General features: G+C 40.6%; 1 protein-coding gene and 1 pseudogene across 1 annotated transcript; both read right to left on the bottom strand.

Annotated features, from left to right (window-relative positions):
- Window positions 1–1,356, bottom strand: part of LOC133773416 (vesicle-associated membrane protein-associated protein A-like) — a 37,066-nt pseudogene extending 35,710 nt beyond the window's left edge.
- A 7,602-nt stretch (window positions 1,357–8,958) lies between these two features.
- LOC133773770 (protein max-like) lies at window positions 8,959–9,617 on the bottom strand. The gene has a single exon (XM_062211361.1). It carries the CDS (start codon window positions 9,525–9,527, stop codon window positions 9,072–9,074), a length of 456 nt encoding a protein of 151 aa, XP_062067345.1. The 5' UTR covers window positions 9,528–9,617; the 3' UTR covers window positions 8,959–9,071.
- Between the last annotated feature and the right edge of the window lie 7,551 nt (window positions 9,618–17,168).

Genomic DNA, 17,168 nt, shown 5'->3' with positions numbered 1-17,168 from the left:
TGTCTTGGCTTTCCATGCCTACAATACTCTCATGGGCTCTTCAGCCAGATCCAAATGCCTCAAGGGCTGATTCTGAGGCCAGAGTGTTGTTTAGGACATCTGCCATTCTATGAGTCTGCTGTATATAGCTATTTCTCTTAGTCTTTAATTTAGTCTATAAAATTTTTATTTACAGATAATTCTGTAAAAAGCTACTCCATGAAAATGGCTTTCATTTTATTTCAAATTATGTCCACAGACGCTGGTTCGAGACCCGACGGCACCACTTCCAATCCAGCTCTCTGCTATGGCCTAGGAAAGCTGTAGAATATGGCCCAAGTCCTTGGGCTCCTGTACCCACATGGGAGACCCAGAAGAAGCTCCTGGCTCCTGGCTTCAGATAGGCGCAGTATTGGCCGTTATGGCCAATTGGGGAGTGAACCATCAGATGGAAGACCTCTCTCTCTTTCTCTGCCTATCCTCTCTCTCTGTGTAACTCTGACTTTCAAATAAATAAATAAATCTTTAAAAAAAATTATGTCCTCAGAGTGGAAGTCCAAATGAGATATTTTCTATACCAGTAGCAGAGTCTAGAACTGTTTTGGATACAGTAAGTACACTAAACATTTGCTGATAGTGATGGGAAAATTGTTACAAATATCAAAATAGATCAAACAAAAGGAACTGAACGGGAAAATTATTTAAAATTATGGCAATTATCCAGTTAACTTGATTAGATCAATGCTAGAAATGAGCAAATTGTAGCATCAAAGGTCTATATTATTTAGCTGCATATGGAAAAGACTGTATGACCACTGTCAAAGCTTCAACTTCAAATTGTGAGAAAAAAATAAGTAGTTGCAAAATATGACCCATTAAATCAATTTTTTTCTCAAAGTAAAATACCATTTCAACATTTTAGAAGCTAACATTATTTAGTTATACAATTCTGACCCCAAACCCAATAGGTTTTATTTGAATTTAATGCAAAATTGCCTTCCTTAATTTATGTACTTAAGCACACATTCAAGCCTACCATGTAAATGCCTTTTTATAAGGCAAGAGAGATTCAAAGATGAATCTAACATGATCCTTGTCACAAAACTTCTTTGGACATCGAAGAAGTGTAGAGGCAAATGCAATCCTATTGGTTAACTGGTGTCCTTGAAAATGGTGTTTCTAGTTAGGATACTATTTTATCCTCAAGGATAAGGCAGCTCATGGACATTCATGCTTAGATTGATTCCTTAGAAGTATTTAGTTTAAATAGATCTGTTTTTACTGGTTTTAATTATCTTACTTATTCACCAAAGTATCCATATCTCCTCCCATACCTTGTTCATCCAAAAGCTTTTCCACAGGCCTACTGCTATCCATAATATACAGGTTCTTAGTAGTATCCAATAAACAAGTCCTGAAAGAAGTTAGAGGGGAAAAAATATATACTGAAACAAGAATATTACACCTGACTCTCCTTAAGAAAGCAAAAATAGAACAAAGAAAAGTATTAAAGCATGGAGAGAAAAAAAAAAAACCTGCCAAACTAAAATTTTGTATCATGAGACATTTTCTTTCAAAAGTGAAGAAGAAATAAAAAAGTTGATCAAACAAAAATTGAAGGAATTTGTTGCCAGTAGACCTATTTTGCAAGAAATGCTAAAAGTTCTTTAGAGCGAAAGAAAATTATATAGGTTAGAAATTTAGGTCTAGGGCTGGCGCCGTGGCTTAACAGGCTAATCCTCCGCCTTGCGGCGCCGGCACACCGGGTTCTAGTCCCGGTCGGGGCGCCAGATTCTATCCCAGTTGCCCCTCTTCCAGGCCAGCTCTCTGCTATGGCCAGGAAGGCAGTGGATGATGGCCCAAGTGCTTGGGCCCTGCACCCGCATGGGAGACCAGGAGAAGCACCTGGCTCCTGGCTTCGGATCAGCGCGATGCGCCGGCCGCAGTGGCCATTGGAGGGTGAACCAACGGCAAAAAGGAAGACCTTTCTCTCTGTCTCTCTCTCTCACTATCCACTCTGCCTGTCAAAAAAAAAAAAAAAAGAAATTTAGGTCTACATAAAAAAGAACAACATGATAGAAGAAATAAGTAAAGTAAAACATAAATTTTTGGCCGGCGCCACGGCTCACTAGGCTAATCCTCTGCCTGCGGTGCCTGTGCCCCAGGTTCTAGTCTTGGTTGGGGTGCCGGATTCTGTCCCGGTTGCCCCTCTTCCAGTCCAGCTCTCTGCTGTGGCCCAGGAAGGTAATGGAGGATGACCCAAGTGCTTGGGCATTGCACCGGCATGGGAGACCAGGAGGAAGCACCTGAATCCTGGCTTCAGATTGGCACAGCATGCCAGCCCTAGCAGCCATTTGGGGGGGGGGGGGGGGGGGTAAACCAATGGAAGGAAGACCTTTCACTCTGTTTCTCTCTCTCACTATCTAACTCTGCCTGTCAAAAAAAATAATAATAAATTTTTATTTTACATATTTTTAGTGGAACCAGCACTGTAGCATAGTGGGTAAAGCCACCACCTGTGGCACCAGCATCCCATATGGGCGCCAGTTCAAGTCCCGACTATCCTACTTCCAAACCAGCTCCCTGCTAATGTGCTTGGGAAGGCAGCAGAAGAGGGTCCAAGTCCTTGGGCCCCTGCAACCACGTGGGAGATCCAGAAAAAGCTCCAGGCTCCTGGCTTCAGATCGGTCCATCATTGATATTTTCATTTCAGTGATACATAAAAATATATGTATATGCAATATGTAAATATGAATATATTATTTATTATTTAAATTTTTATCTGTGTGTATATTATATATGTATTTATATAGCTTATGAAACATATAAAAGCTTATATAATAGAAAGCATTGCTGCTATCATTATTTTGAAAAATCTTATTAGCTCTAGAGGAAGAGAAATCTAACATCCACTGGTTCACTCCCTAAATGGCCACAATGACTGAGGTTGGGCCATACTGAAGCCAGAAACCAGGAGCTTCATCTGGATGTCTTGCTAATATTAATATGAAGAAAGTAAAAGTTGATATATTAAGTTCAGACAGTGCAGACCACAGAGCAAGGAAAGTTCTCAGTGATTAAAAAAAAAAAAAAAAGTGGTAACAGGGAGAAGACCTGAAAGAAGCTCCTTGCTCCTGACTTCAGCCTGCCCTAGCTCCAATCATTGTGCCCATCTGGGAAGTAAATCAGTAAACAGAAGGTCTCTCTCTCTCTCTCTCTCTCTCTCTCTCTCTCCTTCACTCTCTGTAACTCTGTCTTTCAAATAAATAACTAAATGCTTTTTAAAAAAGCAATAACAGGATCAATTCTCCAAGAATACTTAGCAGTCCTTAAAGAAAACATCAAAACATATGTGGCAAAAGTACAGAACTGTAAGGAGAAATACATGAAAAAAAAAAATCCTTATAGTTGTTGACTTCAAGTCCCTACATCAGAAATAAAAAGCACCAAACAGTAAAGAGATAGTTGAACTTAACAAGATCATCAACTGGATATAATAAACATCTATGGATTACTTTATACAACAACACAAGGATACATATGTTTTCATGCAATGATGAACAAGCTCAGATGGATTGTCCATCAAAATACATCACATTCTCAGGCATAAAACACTAATTTAAATTTAAAACAAATTTAAAAATAAATTATACAATGTATGCTCTCAAACCGCAATGGAATTAAACTAGGAATGAAAAACAAAAGGTATCTGGAAAATACCAGAATAACTGGAAATGAAAGAACCTACTTCTGCATAAACAAGAATCAAAGAATAAATCAAGAGAAATTTTAAAATGTTTTAAAGATTAAATCAATAATGAAGAGCATTTGACAAAATCCAACACTCTTTTGATTAAAAAAAAGCTCTCAGTAAATGAGCAACACAAGAGAACTTCCTTAACTTGATAAAGACCATCTTTAAAAAAAAAAAAGCTAAAATCCTACTGAATTATAACAAACTAAGCTTTCCCACTAAAATCAGGAACAAGGCATTGATGACTCATTTGGCCACTACTTTTCAACATGGTACTGGTAGTCCTATGCAATGCAATAAACAAGAGAATGGAATAAAAAAAATATATAGATTGGGAAGAAAGAAATAAAAGCATTCATGCATTTTTAAAAAGACCAAAATATTCCTGCAACTAGTAAGCAATTACAGCCAGTTTACAGGATACAGGTTAATACACAAAAGTCGATTGTTTTCCTATATACTAACACAAAACAATGAGAATTTCATAAGAAAAATGCAAATATCATGTTATCATCCAAAAGGTTAAACTTAGGTAAAAACGGAATCAAATATGTGCAAGACCTGGGGAGGAAAACTACAAAACCTGAAAGAAATAAATCAAAGAACTAAATAAATGAATATAAACACACTGTTTTCAAGATGTTAATTCTTTACAATTTTATCTCTCAACTCAATATAGTACCAATCAAAATGTCAGCAAGTTATTTTGTGGATATCAACATACTAATTCTAAAGTTTATGTGGGGGTGGGGTGCAAAAGAACCAGAATAGCTAACACAATATTGAAAGAGACAAATAAAATCAGAGGCTGACACTACCAAGCTTAAAGACTTACTGTAAAGCTATATTAAGCAAGACAATGTGATACTGGTGAAAGAACAGATGATGGAACAGAATACAGGCAAGAAATAGACCCACTGAGGCTGGTGTTGGGCGTAGTGGACTAAGCCTCTGCCTTCATCACCACCAGCATCACATATTGAGGTCGGAATGGCCCAGCTCCATCCATTGCAACCATCTGGGGAGTAAACCAGCAGATGGAAGACCTTTCTCTGTCTCTCCCCCTCTTTCTGTAACTCTACCTCTCAAATAAATAACTAAAATCATAAAAAAAAGAAATAGACCCACATAGACATAATCAATATTCTTGGAAAAGCAGCAAAGGTAACACAATGGCAAAAAGATAATCTTTTCAACAACTGGTGCTGGATCATGAGATTATGCAAAAAAAAATATAGACACAGATCCTATACATTTTACAAAAGTTAACTCAAAAGAGAGTATAACCTTCATGTAAAAAGTAAAACTATTAAGCACATAAAATATAAAATAGGAGAAAATATAGGTAATCTTGGATTTGGTAATGACTAAAAGCATGAAAAGAAGAATTGTTAAGCTAGACATTACTAGGTTAAAAACCTCAGCCATGTGACTGTCAAGAAAGTGAAAAGACAAATCACATATTGAGGGGAAAAAAATATTTCCAGAGGCTGACATTGTGGTGCAGCAAGTTAAGCTGCAATACTTGCATCCTATATGAGTGCTGGTTTTAGTCCCAGCTGCATCACTTCTGATCCAATTCCCCGCTAATGTGCCTGGGAAAGCAGCAGAAGATGTCCCAAATACTTGGGCCCCTGCCATCCACATAGGACACAATGATGGAGTTACAGGCTCCTGTGTTTGTTCTGGTCCACCCAGCCCCAGCCCCTGAGGTCATTTGGGGATGAAATGACCAGATAGAAGATTGATTCTCTATATATATATATTCCTCTCCTCATAACTCTACCTTTCAATTAAATAAATCTTTTCAAAAATCTGCAAAACACATATCCATTAAAGAATTGTTATTAACATAAAGAATACTAAAATTCATCAATAAGAAAACCAACCACCCAATTTAAAAATGGGTCAAAGACCTAACAGAGCCCTCACCAAAGAAGACATATTCACATCATATGTAATCTAAGAAATTAAAACAATGAGATACCACTACACGTCTAATAAAATGGCACATATTCAAACCACTGACAGCACCAATGTTGGCATAAATGTGGAGCAACAGGGTCTCAACGCCATTGCTGGTTGTAATACAAAATGTTACAGTGTCTTTGAAAGACATTTTGGCAGTTTATTATAAAATAAAATATGCTCTTGCCTGCAATCATGCTCCTCGTGTTTATCCAAAGTAGTTGAAAATTTATGTCCATGCAAAAACCTGTGCATGGTTATTTATAGCAGTTTGATTTCAATTGTTGTGGATTGGAAACAACTGATGTCCTACAGAAGGCACAATGGATAAATAAACTTTAGTACATCCAGATGATAGAAAGTTATTCAGCACTAAAAATGAACAAGTTATCATATCATGAAAATCCACAAATAATAAATCCATATTACTAGGTGAAAGAAACCAATCTGAAAAGCCTAGATCCTGTATTATTCTATTTGAAATTCTGGAGAAAGAAAAACTATGTGTTATGTGGAAGGGAGTGATGAGTAGACAGACCACAGAGGATTGTTAGGGCAATGTAACTATTATGTCCAACACTATAATACTAGTTGAATACAATGATAGATTTGTCCAGACCCATAGAACATCCAACATTAGGAGGGAAGCTAGTGTAAGTTATGAACTTTGGGTGATAATGACATGTCCATGTAGGTTTATTACTTATAACAAATGTACTACCCTAACAGGAGATGTTGATAGTGAAGGAGGCTGTATTTGTGTGTGGTTTCAGGGATGTGGAAACTACATCTCCTGCTATTTTTCTGTAGCCCCAAATCATCTCTAAAGAACAGGTTCATTTAAAAAAAAAAAAAACTTACCGGGAATGATACAAAATGTTAATAGCACACAGAGTTTGTGCTTGAATAATGGCTAATAGTATCATGGGGAAAGAACTATCTTCAATGAAATAATATCAGTGGGAATCAATAACAATGCAGACTGAGATAAGCCTAAAACCTTAGCTAGATGGGGTAGGGGAGGAGTACACAACTCAATATGACATAAGCAGTCAAAGCCATTTCTTTTCCCAGGAAACCAGAAAGATAGAAGTCGGCAAAAGTCAGAGGTAGAGCAGCAGGGTCAGTCCAAGCTAGTTCTGCTTCTAGAATTCCCCTTTGTGTCTGCTTTAAAGGCATGTTGAGAATGAGACAGCAGCCTGAGCTTCAAATCTATATCCCAATAGAAATAAAGAGGAAAACTATCCAACAAAACTCCAGCAAATGTATCTTTGAAACCTACTGGTTTAGATTATATTGTAAACTCTCTTCAATCCCTGGATCAAGAGTGTCAAGAAGTAACCAGCTGAAGCGCTTCAATCCTGAACCTACCACTGTGGCAAAAGTGCCCAAACTGTCCATTGGTATCGAATAAAAAGTATCTCCTCCTTGAAAGAGAATTACTCCCACATTACCAGACTATGATATAAAGGGAGAAGGATAGAAAGGATGTTTAAGAGCTGGCGCTGTGGCACAGCACACTAAAGCCACAGCCTGCAGCAAGAGCATCCCATCTGGGTGCTGGTTCAAGTCCCAGCTGCTCCACTCTGACAGCTCCCTGCTAATGCACCTGGGAAAGCAGTGGAAGATGACCCAAGTCCTTGGGCACCTGCACTCACATGGGAGACCTGGAAGAAGCTCCTGGCTTTAGTCTGGCCCAGTCACGGTCATTGTAGCCATTTTGGGAGTGAACGAGCAGATGAAAGATCTTTCTCTGTAATTCTGTCTTTTAAATAAATTAATTTGAAGAAGGAGAAGAAGAAAAATGGATATTGAGAAACAACCACAATGATACAGTAAATTCTTCATTTCATATCTTAGAGAAAGGTCACAGTCACCATAGTCCATTGTCTCTATTTTAACAAAAACATTTACCAAGTGACTATAACTTTCAAATCATTTGGGCATATGCATGAACAAGATAAACACAGTGCATTACAATGGGAAAATAAGACATTAAACAAAATTATACCAGTGAATGGTTAATTCCATTTAGATAAATGCTATAGAGAACAATCAGGAGTGTGAAGTTTTTTTTTTTTTTTTTTTAAGGATAAAATAAGTTTTTATTTATAGTCGTATAGTAAAGGGGGAAGCCTTATCTTGCAGGACAACTCTCGGGCAGTATGTACAACATACTTTTATTTCCATGGAATGGAATCAAACACAGACTGAGACTACAGAGTATGCGCTAGAAATCAGCAAATGCCGGGAACAGCGTAGGAAAAAGACAAAGGAATGAGCCCTCCACACACAACGTCCTCACTGGGGTCTGCTGACCACAGCTAGAACCAGGGCTGGGTCACACAGAGAGACAGGTTCCTGGACAGGAGGAAAGGGAGTGGGCCAGGGCTGCGGGAGGGCAGGGGATCCGCACTGGGGTGCGGGTTTAGTACCAGGTAAACTGCTCTTGGTATTTACATAAAAAAATCAATTGGCTCTATATCTTAGAAATACACACGGAAAGAAAGGAAGATTTGATCATTACTTTATGAATCTGTCGCTTTGCAATACCGACATCATCAGAAGTAGGGACAATCAGATTCAAATTTCAGTAGCATCATCACTGGCCCTCAATACAAAACCTCTACCCCACCCAACCCGCCCTCCCTGCCCCTCCCCCAAGTAAGCACCCCCCACCGCTGGCTGGCGGCGGCGGCTCCACAGCTGCTGTCTCCCGTACATACCACGAGACTGCCACGTGGGCCTCCCACAGGCCGGCACCGCGGGCTTGCACTGAGAGCAGCAGCAGTGGAAGATGCCCGGAAACGCTGCGCTGCTGCCAATCTGTCCCACTTCCGTATGCCACGAATTCTCCAAGGATCTGGTCTTCACAACAGGAACGATAAAGAACTTTTCAGGAAAAAAAATCCTTAACAAGGAAGGTCGTCATTCTGATTATTCCCAATTGGTCATCTTCTCGCTGTAGAGCAGTTCACAGATTCACAAAGTCTGTCAAACACGGGTGCGGGAGACCAGGAGGAGAGGCTGGGCGGGCGCAGCGGGTGGGCCGCCGTGTGCTCGGGGGCCGGCCGGCCGTCTGTCCTCCACGGAAAAGCTGCCAAGTTGGGCTGTTTGGGTTTAAAAACTCCTGGTGGGGACAGGGAATCCCTGAAGGGAATACATCTCTTAAAAATCGTGGAAACGGGGAAGGAGGACGCGAGCTGTTGTCCAAGAGCTTCTACGTAAAAATAAAAAAAAATAAAAAAAAATAGAAAGAGAAAAATAGAGTCTCTTAAATGGTTGTGAGGGTTCTAAGGATGAACGAGGGGAGGCCGAGGCGAGGCAAGGGGAGACCGACAGTTTTTATTGCTGGCCTGCCCCACGCAGCTTAGCTGGCCTCCACTCGGAGCTTCTTCCTGTTTTGGGGCTCTTCCGGTTCCGACTTGGAGCTGGAGTCCGAGCCGCCATCGAAGGCAGAGATGGCGCTACCCTTGGCGTTGGTGTAGAGGCTGCTGTCTGAGGAGGGGTAGTTGGTCTGCAGTTGGGCACTCGACCTCGCCTTCTCCAGTGCACGGACTTGCTGCTCCAGAAGAGCGTTCTGGCGCTTGAGGTCGTCGATGTCTTGCTGGTGTGTGTGGTTTTTCCTTCGCATGTACTGGATATACTCTGTGGCTTTGTCTAGGATTTGGGCCCGGCTCGCCTTCTCTCCTTGGAGTGACGGGACGGAGTCCCGCAAACCGTGGAAGCTGTCTTTGATGTGGTCCCTGCGTTTCCGTTCCAGTGCATTGTGATGAGCCCGTTTGTCAGCATCGCTCTCCACCTCGATGTCATCGTTATCGCTCATTTCCTACGGCCCAGGGAGCAGCCACTGCAGCGGAGGCGGCGGGAAGGGGGAAGGGTGGAGGGGAGGGGAAGTCACCGACAACAACAAGCCAAGTGCCCCCCCACACACACTCACTCACTCACTCTCTCACTCACACACACACACACACAACACGGGCGAGAACCACCTCCTCACTCAGGAGTGTGAAGTTTTATAAATGGGAGAACTTACCTGGTCTGGACATCTTTCCTAAGGCAATCTTTTTTTTTTTTTTTTTTTAATAATTTTTTTTTTGACAGGCAGAGCGGACAGTAGAGGGAGACAGAGAGAAAGGTCTTCCTTTTTGCCGTTGGTTCACCCTCCAATGGCCGCTGCGGTAGGCGCGCTGCGGCCAGCGCACCACGCTGTTCCGATGGCAGGAGCCAGGTACTTCTCCTGGTCTCCCATGTGGGTGCAGGGCCCATGAACTTGGGCCATCCTCCACTGCACTCCCTGGCCACAGCAGAGAGCTGGCCTGGAAGAGGGGCAACCGGGACAGGATCGGTGCCCTGACCGGGACTAGAACCCGGTGTGCTGGCGCCGCAAGGCGGAGGATTAGCCTACTGAGCCACGGCGCTGGCTCTAAGGCAATCATTTTAAGATGAATCTCACAAAATAAACCAAATGTCATGTGTGAATATGAACTGGAGGTCCATGGCTCATTCCTGCACCAGCAGATGACCACGGTGGAGATTGTGAAGGCATAGTCTAGCTATAAATTGCCTTGTTAACCCTCAACCATTTTTCTGCAACAGTTAGAGTCTGTTACTACTTACTGATTTATGTGATTTTGCTTAATATTTTTCATAATTAGCTATGGAAAAGATGTATTCCTTGAAAGTAGGAATTCTTCCTGTGTTTCTTCCCACCATTTATTATCAGGTAGCCAGATACATATGAGGTGTTTTACAAATATTTGTGGAAGAAAGGAGGGAAAGGAGGGAAGAATGAAGTAAAGTAGGGAAGTGACTTGAAAGCTCTGAGATTTGGGATTTGGGCATTTGACATACAGACTTTAATACAAAAATCACTGCATACAATGGCAAAAGAGAGAAAGGGAATCAGATAAAATCACAAACTGGGTTTGGGTTCTCATATAGTTGTTAACCTTGTTTCCTTTTGTAGAATTATTTCTTCTCTGTTTTGATATGGTCAAGAAGGAATTTTAATCAATATAACTTGTTCTTTAGCCAAAAGGTAGGAATGTGAATTCAGAAGGAACAATATAACACCTATCTCTGGGTTTCAATCTTGAGCAATAAGGAAACACTGTAATTGGTTAAAGCATATTCATTCCAGCTATGGTGACCAGAGCAGAATGTTCCTACCTTGTGTATAGATGTTGCTACTAGCTATTCTTGTCTCCATCTATTACCAATCACAGTTCTTCAAACTTTCCATCAATCTATGATCTCCTTGATATATTTCATCCCTTTCACAAAATTCCATTTTTTAGATTTGCCAAGTTCTTTCTATTGATTTCAGTTGGAACAGGTCTGTTGGAACCAACACTTAAATAGATATCTCTAGGAATTCTAATAATGATGATCATGAAATCATCATTTGCCAAAATAGAAATTAATCAGAAAAAATTTATATCCTCACCATAAATGGAGCATGATAACCTACTGTGACTACAAAAGTTGGACACAGCTTACAAAGAAAGAACAACACCTAGATAACTAAAAAGAAGTATTTCAAGTCACAGACTACAGACTGCAGACCAGGCAATCATAGGAAATCAGCTGTAACCCAGGAAAATGGAAATTGTCTGTGAGAGCAAGATGTCAGAAATACACTGAGAATAAATCACTTCTAAACTCACACACATCCAAAGGAAAGTTAGATTCATTTTCAAAATTTGAATATCAGTAACATTTTACTTTTCAAGCTCAAAATATGTAAGACTAAAAAGTTCATAAAAGTGACAAATCTAATTTTGAATTGATTATAAGGAAAAATAGAGGGCCTGGTGCTGTGGTGTAGCAGGTAAATCTGCCTGCCTGCAGTGCCAGTATCCCACACGGGTGCCAGTTCACGTTCAGGCTGCTCCATTTACAATCCAACTCTCTGCTAATAGCCTGGGAAAGCAGTAGAAGATGGCCCAAGTCCTTAGGCCCCTGCACCCATGTGGGAGACCCAGAAGAAGCTCTAGGCTCCTGGCTTCGGATCGGTCCATCTCCAGCCACTGCGTCTATTTGGGGAGTGAACTAGCAGATGGAAGATGCCCCCCCCCCCCCACCATCCCACCCCACTGTAACTCTGCCTTTCCAAATAAATAAATAAATAAATCTTAAAAAAAAAGAAATCAATGTTTAAAATTTTAAAAAGAAAAAATACAAATATATATACACCAAATTCATCTTTACCTTAACACATTAGTTCTTCAAGCACCAATAAGAAATTTACTGACCAGATGAGTGGTGCAGAGCCAGATGGGAACACACTAGAGACAGTTTCATTTCAGCCAAGTCTAGGTAAGAAGCAGGAGCCTCTAATTCAGTTATTGCTGTCAGGCCAGGCTCAACAGTGACCCAAGGTTTCAGGGAGGAGGCCAGAGGAACCCAGCTGAGGAGATCAGGGAGATAAAAGGGACTCACAAGAGGTGATTGGAGAGACCCCTTGGGCCAAGAAGGTGTGGTCACCATTGCAAAGAACTGCCTTCTGTTTTGGCTTTAGGGCCAATTGGTCGGTGGGGGAATCAGTCTTGGTGGGTAAAAAATAAAGGAAATGCAAAACACAACAAACACCAAAATATGGGTAATAAAAGGAACTACTAGGGTGAAAGTCAACATTTTTGACAGCAAGCAATACAGACAAAAGCAAAACCAGCAATAGATGATTTTATAAAAAGCAAGAACATCACAATCTAGGTCTCACAGCTGATTTGCCTTCTAAACTTTTGTTGGAAGAGAGTTAAGCACAGATGCCAATGGTGTTAAAAATCACCCACTGATAGACTGGGATCAAATCTGAGAAGAATTGAAAGGGGTGTAGGGTGGTGTGGGGAAAACGGGAAGATTCACTCTAAAGAAAAAAAAAAAAAACTTTTACAGAGATTTGGCAACAAGTTCAATGACACAGAAGCAAACAGACAATGGAGGAAGGGAAATTTTACCATAATGTGTGATGACTTGAAAGAAGGTGATAAATGTCCTGTTCCTAATCCTACCAGTACATTTGAAGATGCTTTTCAATCTTACCCTCGAGTCACTAAAAACTTAAAGGCTGTGTTTCAAAAGCCGTTGATTTCCTTACCTCATCTCCTTCTAACAATTTTAGACAAAAAGGTTCTGGGACAGAAGTCTATATTTTTTTCTATTTTGTCCAATTTGTTTTCAGCACATTGTCTAAATGTTACCCATTTAGACATAAGAAATAAATTGACTATTTTTGACTGATGAATCTGAGTTTGTGAAATTAAATTTTTGAAAATATTCTTTTTATTTTCATGCCTAATCTAACTAGAACACAAATTCAGTTGTTACATTAACTCAATTTTATAGTATTAAAGAAAATTTCCTCAAAAAATCATGCTATCAGGGAAATGCAAATCAAAACCCCAATGAGGTTTCACCTCACCCCAGCTAGAATGGCTTTCATACAGAAATTAACAAACAACAAATGTTGGCGAGGATGTGGAGAAAAACATACCCTAATCCACTGTTGAGGGGCATATAAACTGATACAACCACTATGGAAGACAGTATGGCGATACCTCAGAAATCTGAATACAGACCTACCATATGATCCAGCCATCCCAAACCAAAAGAAATCAGCATCTGAAAGAGTTATCTGTACCCCCTTGTTCACTGCAGCATAATTCACAATAGCTAAGATATAGAACCAACCCAGATGTCCATCAAATGAAGGCTGGATAAAGAAATTATGGTATATATACACTATTCAACTGTAAAAAAAAAAAAATGAAATCCTGTCTTTTACAAGATGGACGCAACTAGAAACCATTATACTTAGTGAAATAAGCTATTCCCAAAAAGACAGATATTATATTTTTCCCTGATCTGACATAACTAATAGAGTACCTAAAATTTAACTTATTGGGGTGAAATGGACATTTTAAGGTTCGATGATTGTTTCCAGCCCTGTCTCTTCCATTAAGGAACAGTGTTTTTTCCCTTCATACTATTTGCTGAACTCTTTCACTTACTGTAGTGTTAGCTATATGATCATTAAGTAAACTGAAAATAGATCTTTGTAAAAATTAAGAGTGGGAATATGAGAGGGAGAAGGAAGAAGGGTTGGAGCATGGGCAGGAGGAGGGTAGGGGGGAAATTGCTATTACCTTAAGCAGCTGAAAACTGTTTTCTTAAGGAAACAGCAAAATCCTGAAAAGTCAATGAGACAGCAAGTCTACCCAAGTCATAGAACAGATGACAATTATTTGCCTTTCTGTTTCTCAAATGATTATTCTAAAGTTCCCTTGTAACATGCTAATTTACTATATGGATGTTCTCTCCCAGGTTAAAATTCTAAATTCTTTTCTTTGTATTAGCCCAGAGCTCCCACAAACAGGGGAAACAAAATTCTTTCATATTCTATGATTTTTTTTTTTTTTTTTTTGGACAGGCAGAGTGGATAGTGAGAGAGAGAGACAGAGAGAAAAGTCTTCCTTTTTGCCGTTGGTTCACCTTCCAATGGCTGCTGCAGCCAGCGCATCACGTTGATCCGAAGCCAGGAGCCAGGTGCTTCTCCTGCTCTCCCACGCGGGTGCAGGGCCCAAGCACTTGGGCCATCCTCCACTGCCTTCCCGGGCCATAGCAGGGAGCTGGCCTGGAAGAGGGGCAACAGGGATAGAATCCGGCGCCCCAACCGGGACTAGAACCCCGGTGTGCCGGCGCTGCAAGGTGGAGGATTAGCCTGTTAAGCCACGGCGCCGGCCAATATTCTAGGTTTTTCTAGTTCAATTAAGTTGAGTTTCTCATTTGAATATAGTCCAGCCAATGAGATCGTGACAGAAAAGGAAGTCATTGCTCTAGACAGAAGTCACTAAGTGGGGTCAGATAGGAAATACTTCAGGCCATGCAGCCACAGCCACAGCTGCTTAGTTCTGTTGCAGAAGCACACCAATCCTTGTCCTAGAGCATTATAGTGCTACCACACTGACCAATCAATTTTTATAATTTTTTATTTATTTCAGAGTGAGAAGCAAAAAGCCACAGACAGAAAAAAACTCCCATCTACTGGTTCACTCCCCAAATGCCTTCCATGACTGGAGCTGGGTCCTGTCCAAGCCAAGATCTGGGGACTCAATCCAGGTCTCTCACATGGGTGACCCAACTACTTGAGCCATCTTCACTGTCTCCCTAGGTCTGCATTAGCAGGAGGCTGAAATCAGGAAAGCAGCTGGTATATGAACCTTGGCACCCCTCAATGAGATGCAGGTGTCTTGACTGGCTTCTTAAATACTAGGCCAAAGGCCCATATCATCAAACTAATTTAAGCTATTTGAAGTGGAAATTGAACAGAGTAGTTCTATGAGGGGAACCAATAGAATATGAGATTCAATAATTTCACCTATTTTCTTCTAATAAAGAGGTAAACGCTGTTATTTTTTACTCTTTAGGAAGGATAACCCCAAATTCTCTGTATAAGGATGTATTGTTACTTCAGATGAGCTGAGGAGATAGTTCTGCCATTAAAATTACATATGATGAATTAACACATTGTCATATATTATGCAGCCACAAAAAGGAATGGAGTACTGACATATGCTAAAACAAAAAATGAGGGGCAGCGCTGTGGCTCACTTGGTTGATCCTCCGCCTGCAGCACCGGCATCCCATACGGGCGCCAGGTTCTAGTCCCAGTTGTTCCTCTTCCAGTCCAGCTCTCTGCTGTGGCCCGGGAGTGCAGTGGAGGATGGCCCAGGTCCTGGGGCCCTGCACCCACATGGGAGACCAGGAGGAAGCACCCGACTCCTGGCTTCGGATCCGCATAGTTCCGGCCGTAGAGGCCATTTGGGGGGTGAACCAACAGAAGGAAGACCTTTCTCTCTGTCTCTCTCACTGTCAAATCTGTCAAAAAAAAAAATGAACCTTGAAAATACTATACTAAGGAAGAGAATACAGATGAGGACACATATTACATGATTTCTACTATATGAAATACCCAGGACAGAGAAATCGATAGACACAGAAAGCAAATTGGTGTTCGCCAGAGGATGAAAGGAGAGTACAATGGGCAGTAAATACACAACGAGCTTGGGGTGTTCTTCCAGGGTGATGGAAAAATTTTGAATATGGTCAGAGGTGCTTGTTGTATAATATTATAAATACATTAAATGACATTGAGTTGCACTCTTTAAGAATGGTTAATTATGTGTTATGTGAATTGTTGGCCATACAGTCTCTTTCATAGCTACTCAATTCTAGTGTTATACTATAAAAGTAGCCATACACAGTATGGAAATAATGGGTATAGCTGTGGGTATAAATGGATGTAGCTGTGCTCCAATAAAACTTTATTTACAAAAACAGATGGTGAGCTCTATTTAGTTTGTTAGCCATATGTACATATACACACAAATAAATATATATGCATATAGATGATATATATATACAGTAACTATGTATTACAACATTATAATACTAGATGTTACAAATACAATGTCTATGCTAAATCTTTCAGCTTATAAATTTGAGCCTATAAAATTCAAACATCACAGGGCTGGCATTGTATGGCACAGTAGATTAAGCCATACCTATGATGTTGGCATCCCATGTGAGTACCAGTTCAAGTCTCAGATGCCTTACTTCTGATACATCTCTCTGCAAATGTGTCTAGAAAAGTGGCAAAAGATGGTCTGAGTGTTGGACCATGCCACCCACATGGGAGACCTGGAGTTCCTGGTTCCAGGCTTCAGCCTGGAACAGCCTCAGCCACTAAGACCTTTAGCGAGTGAACCAGTGGATGAAAGATACATATATATATATATATATATATATATATATATATCTGTATCTCTATCTCTCTGTCTTTTCCTCTATAATTCTGCCTTTCAAACAAATAAATAAATATTTAAAAAGAAATTCAAATTTCCCTGCAGCAGTGCTCTTCTAAATCATTTAGAGCATCCTTCCCTTAAGTAATATACACTGTGCTCTCACTGACTGGGCACTGAAAACACAATTGTGGCCAACACTGCCTCTGCCATTGTGTGGATTTACAAGACAGAGAAAATAGATGCCACATTAGTAGGTCTCTAAAATATGTGTTCAGGGCCTGGCATTGTGGCATAGCTGGTAAAGCTGCCTCCAACTGTACTGACATCCCATATGGATGCCAGTTCACATCCCAACAGTCCACTTCCAATTCAGCTCCCTGCTAATGGCCTGGGAAAGGTAATGGAAGGTGACCCAAGTACTTGGGCCCCTCCCACCTATGTAGGAGACATGGATGAAGCCCTTGGCTCCTGGTTCAGCTTGCCCAGCCATGGCCATTGCAGCCATCTGATAATGAACCAGCAGATGAAAGATCTTTGTGTCTCTCTGTGTCTCTCCCTCTCTCTCTCTGTAACTCTTTCAAATAAATAAATCTTTTAAAATAAATAAATTTTTAAAATATGTGTTCAGATGATAAGGGTACACAAAGGAAATGGAA

This window comes from Lepus europaeus, chromosome 14 (assembly GCF_033115175.1).
Source record: "Lepus europaeus isolate LE1 chromosome 14, mLepTim1.pri, whole genome shotgun sequence".
Classification (NCBI taxonomy): domain Eukaryota; kingdom Metazoa; phylum Chordata; class Mammalia; order Lagomorpha; family Leporidae; genus Lepus; species Lepus europaeus.
Note: the sequence above shows the minus strand (reverse complement) of the source record. Positions and strands in the feature narration are given on the sequence as shown.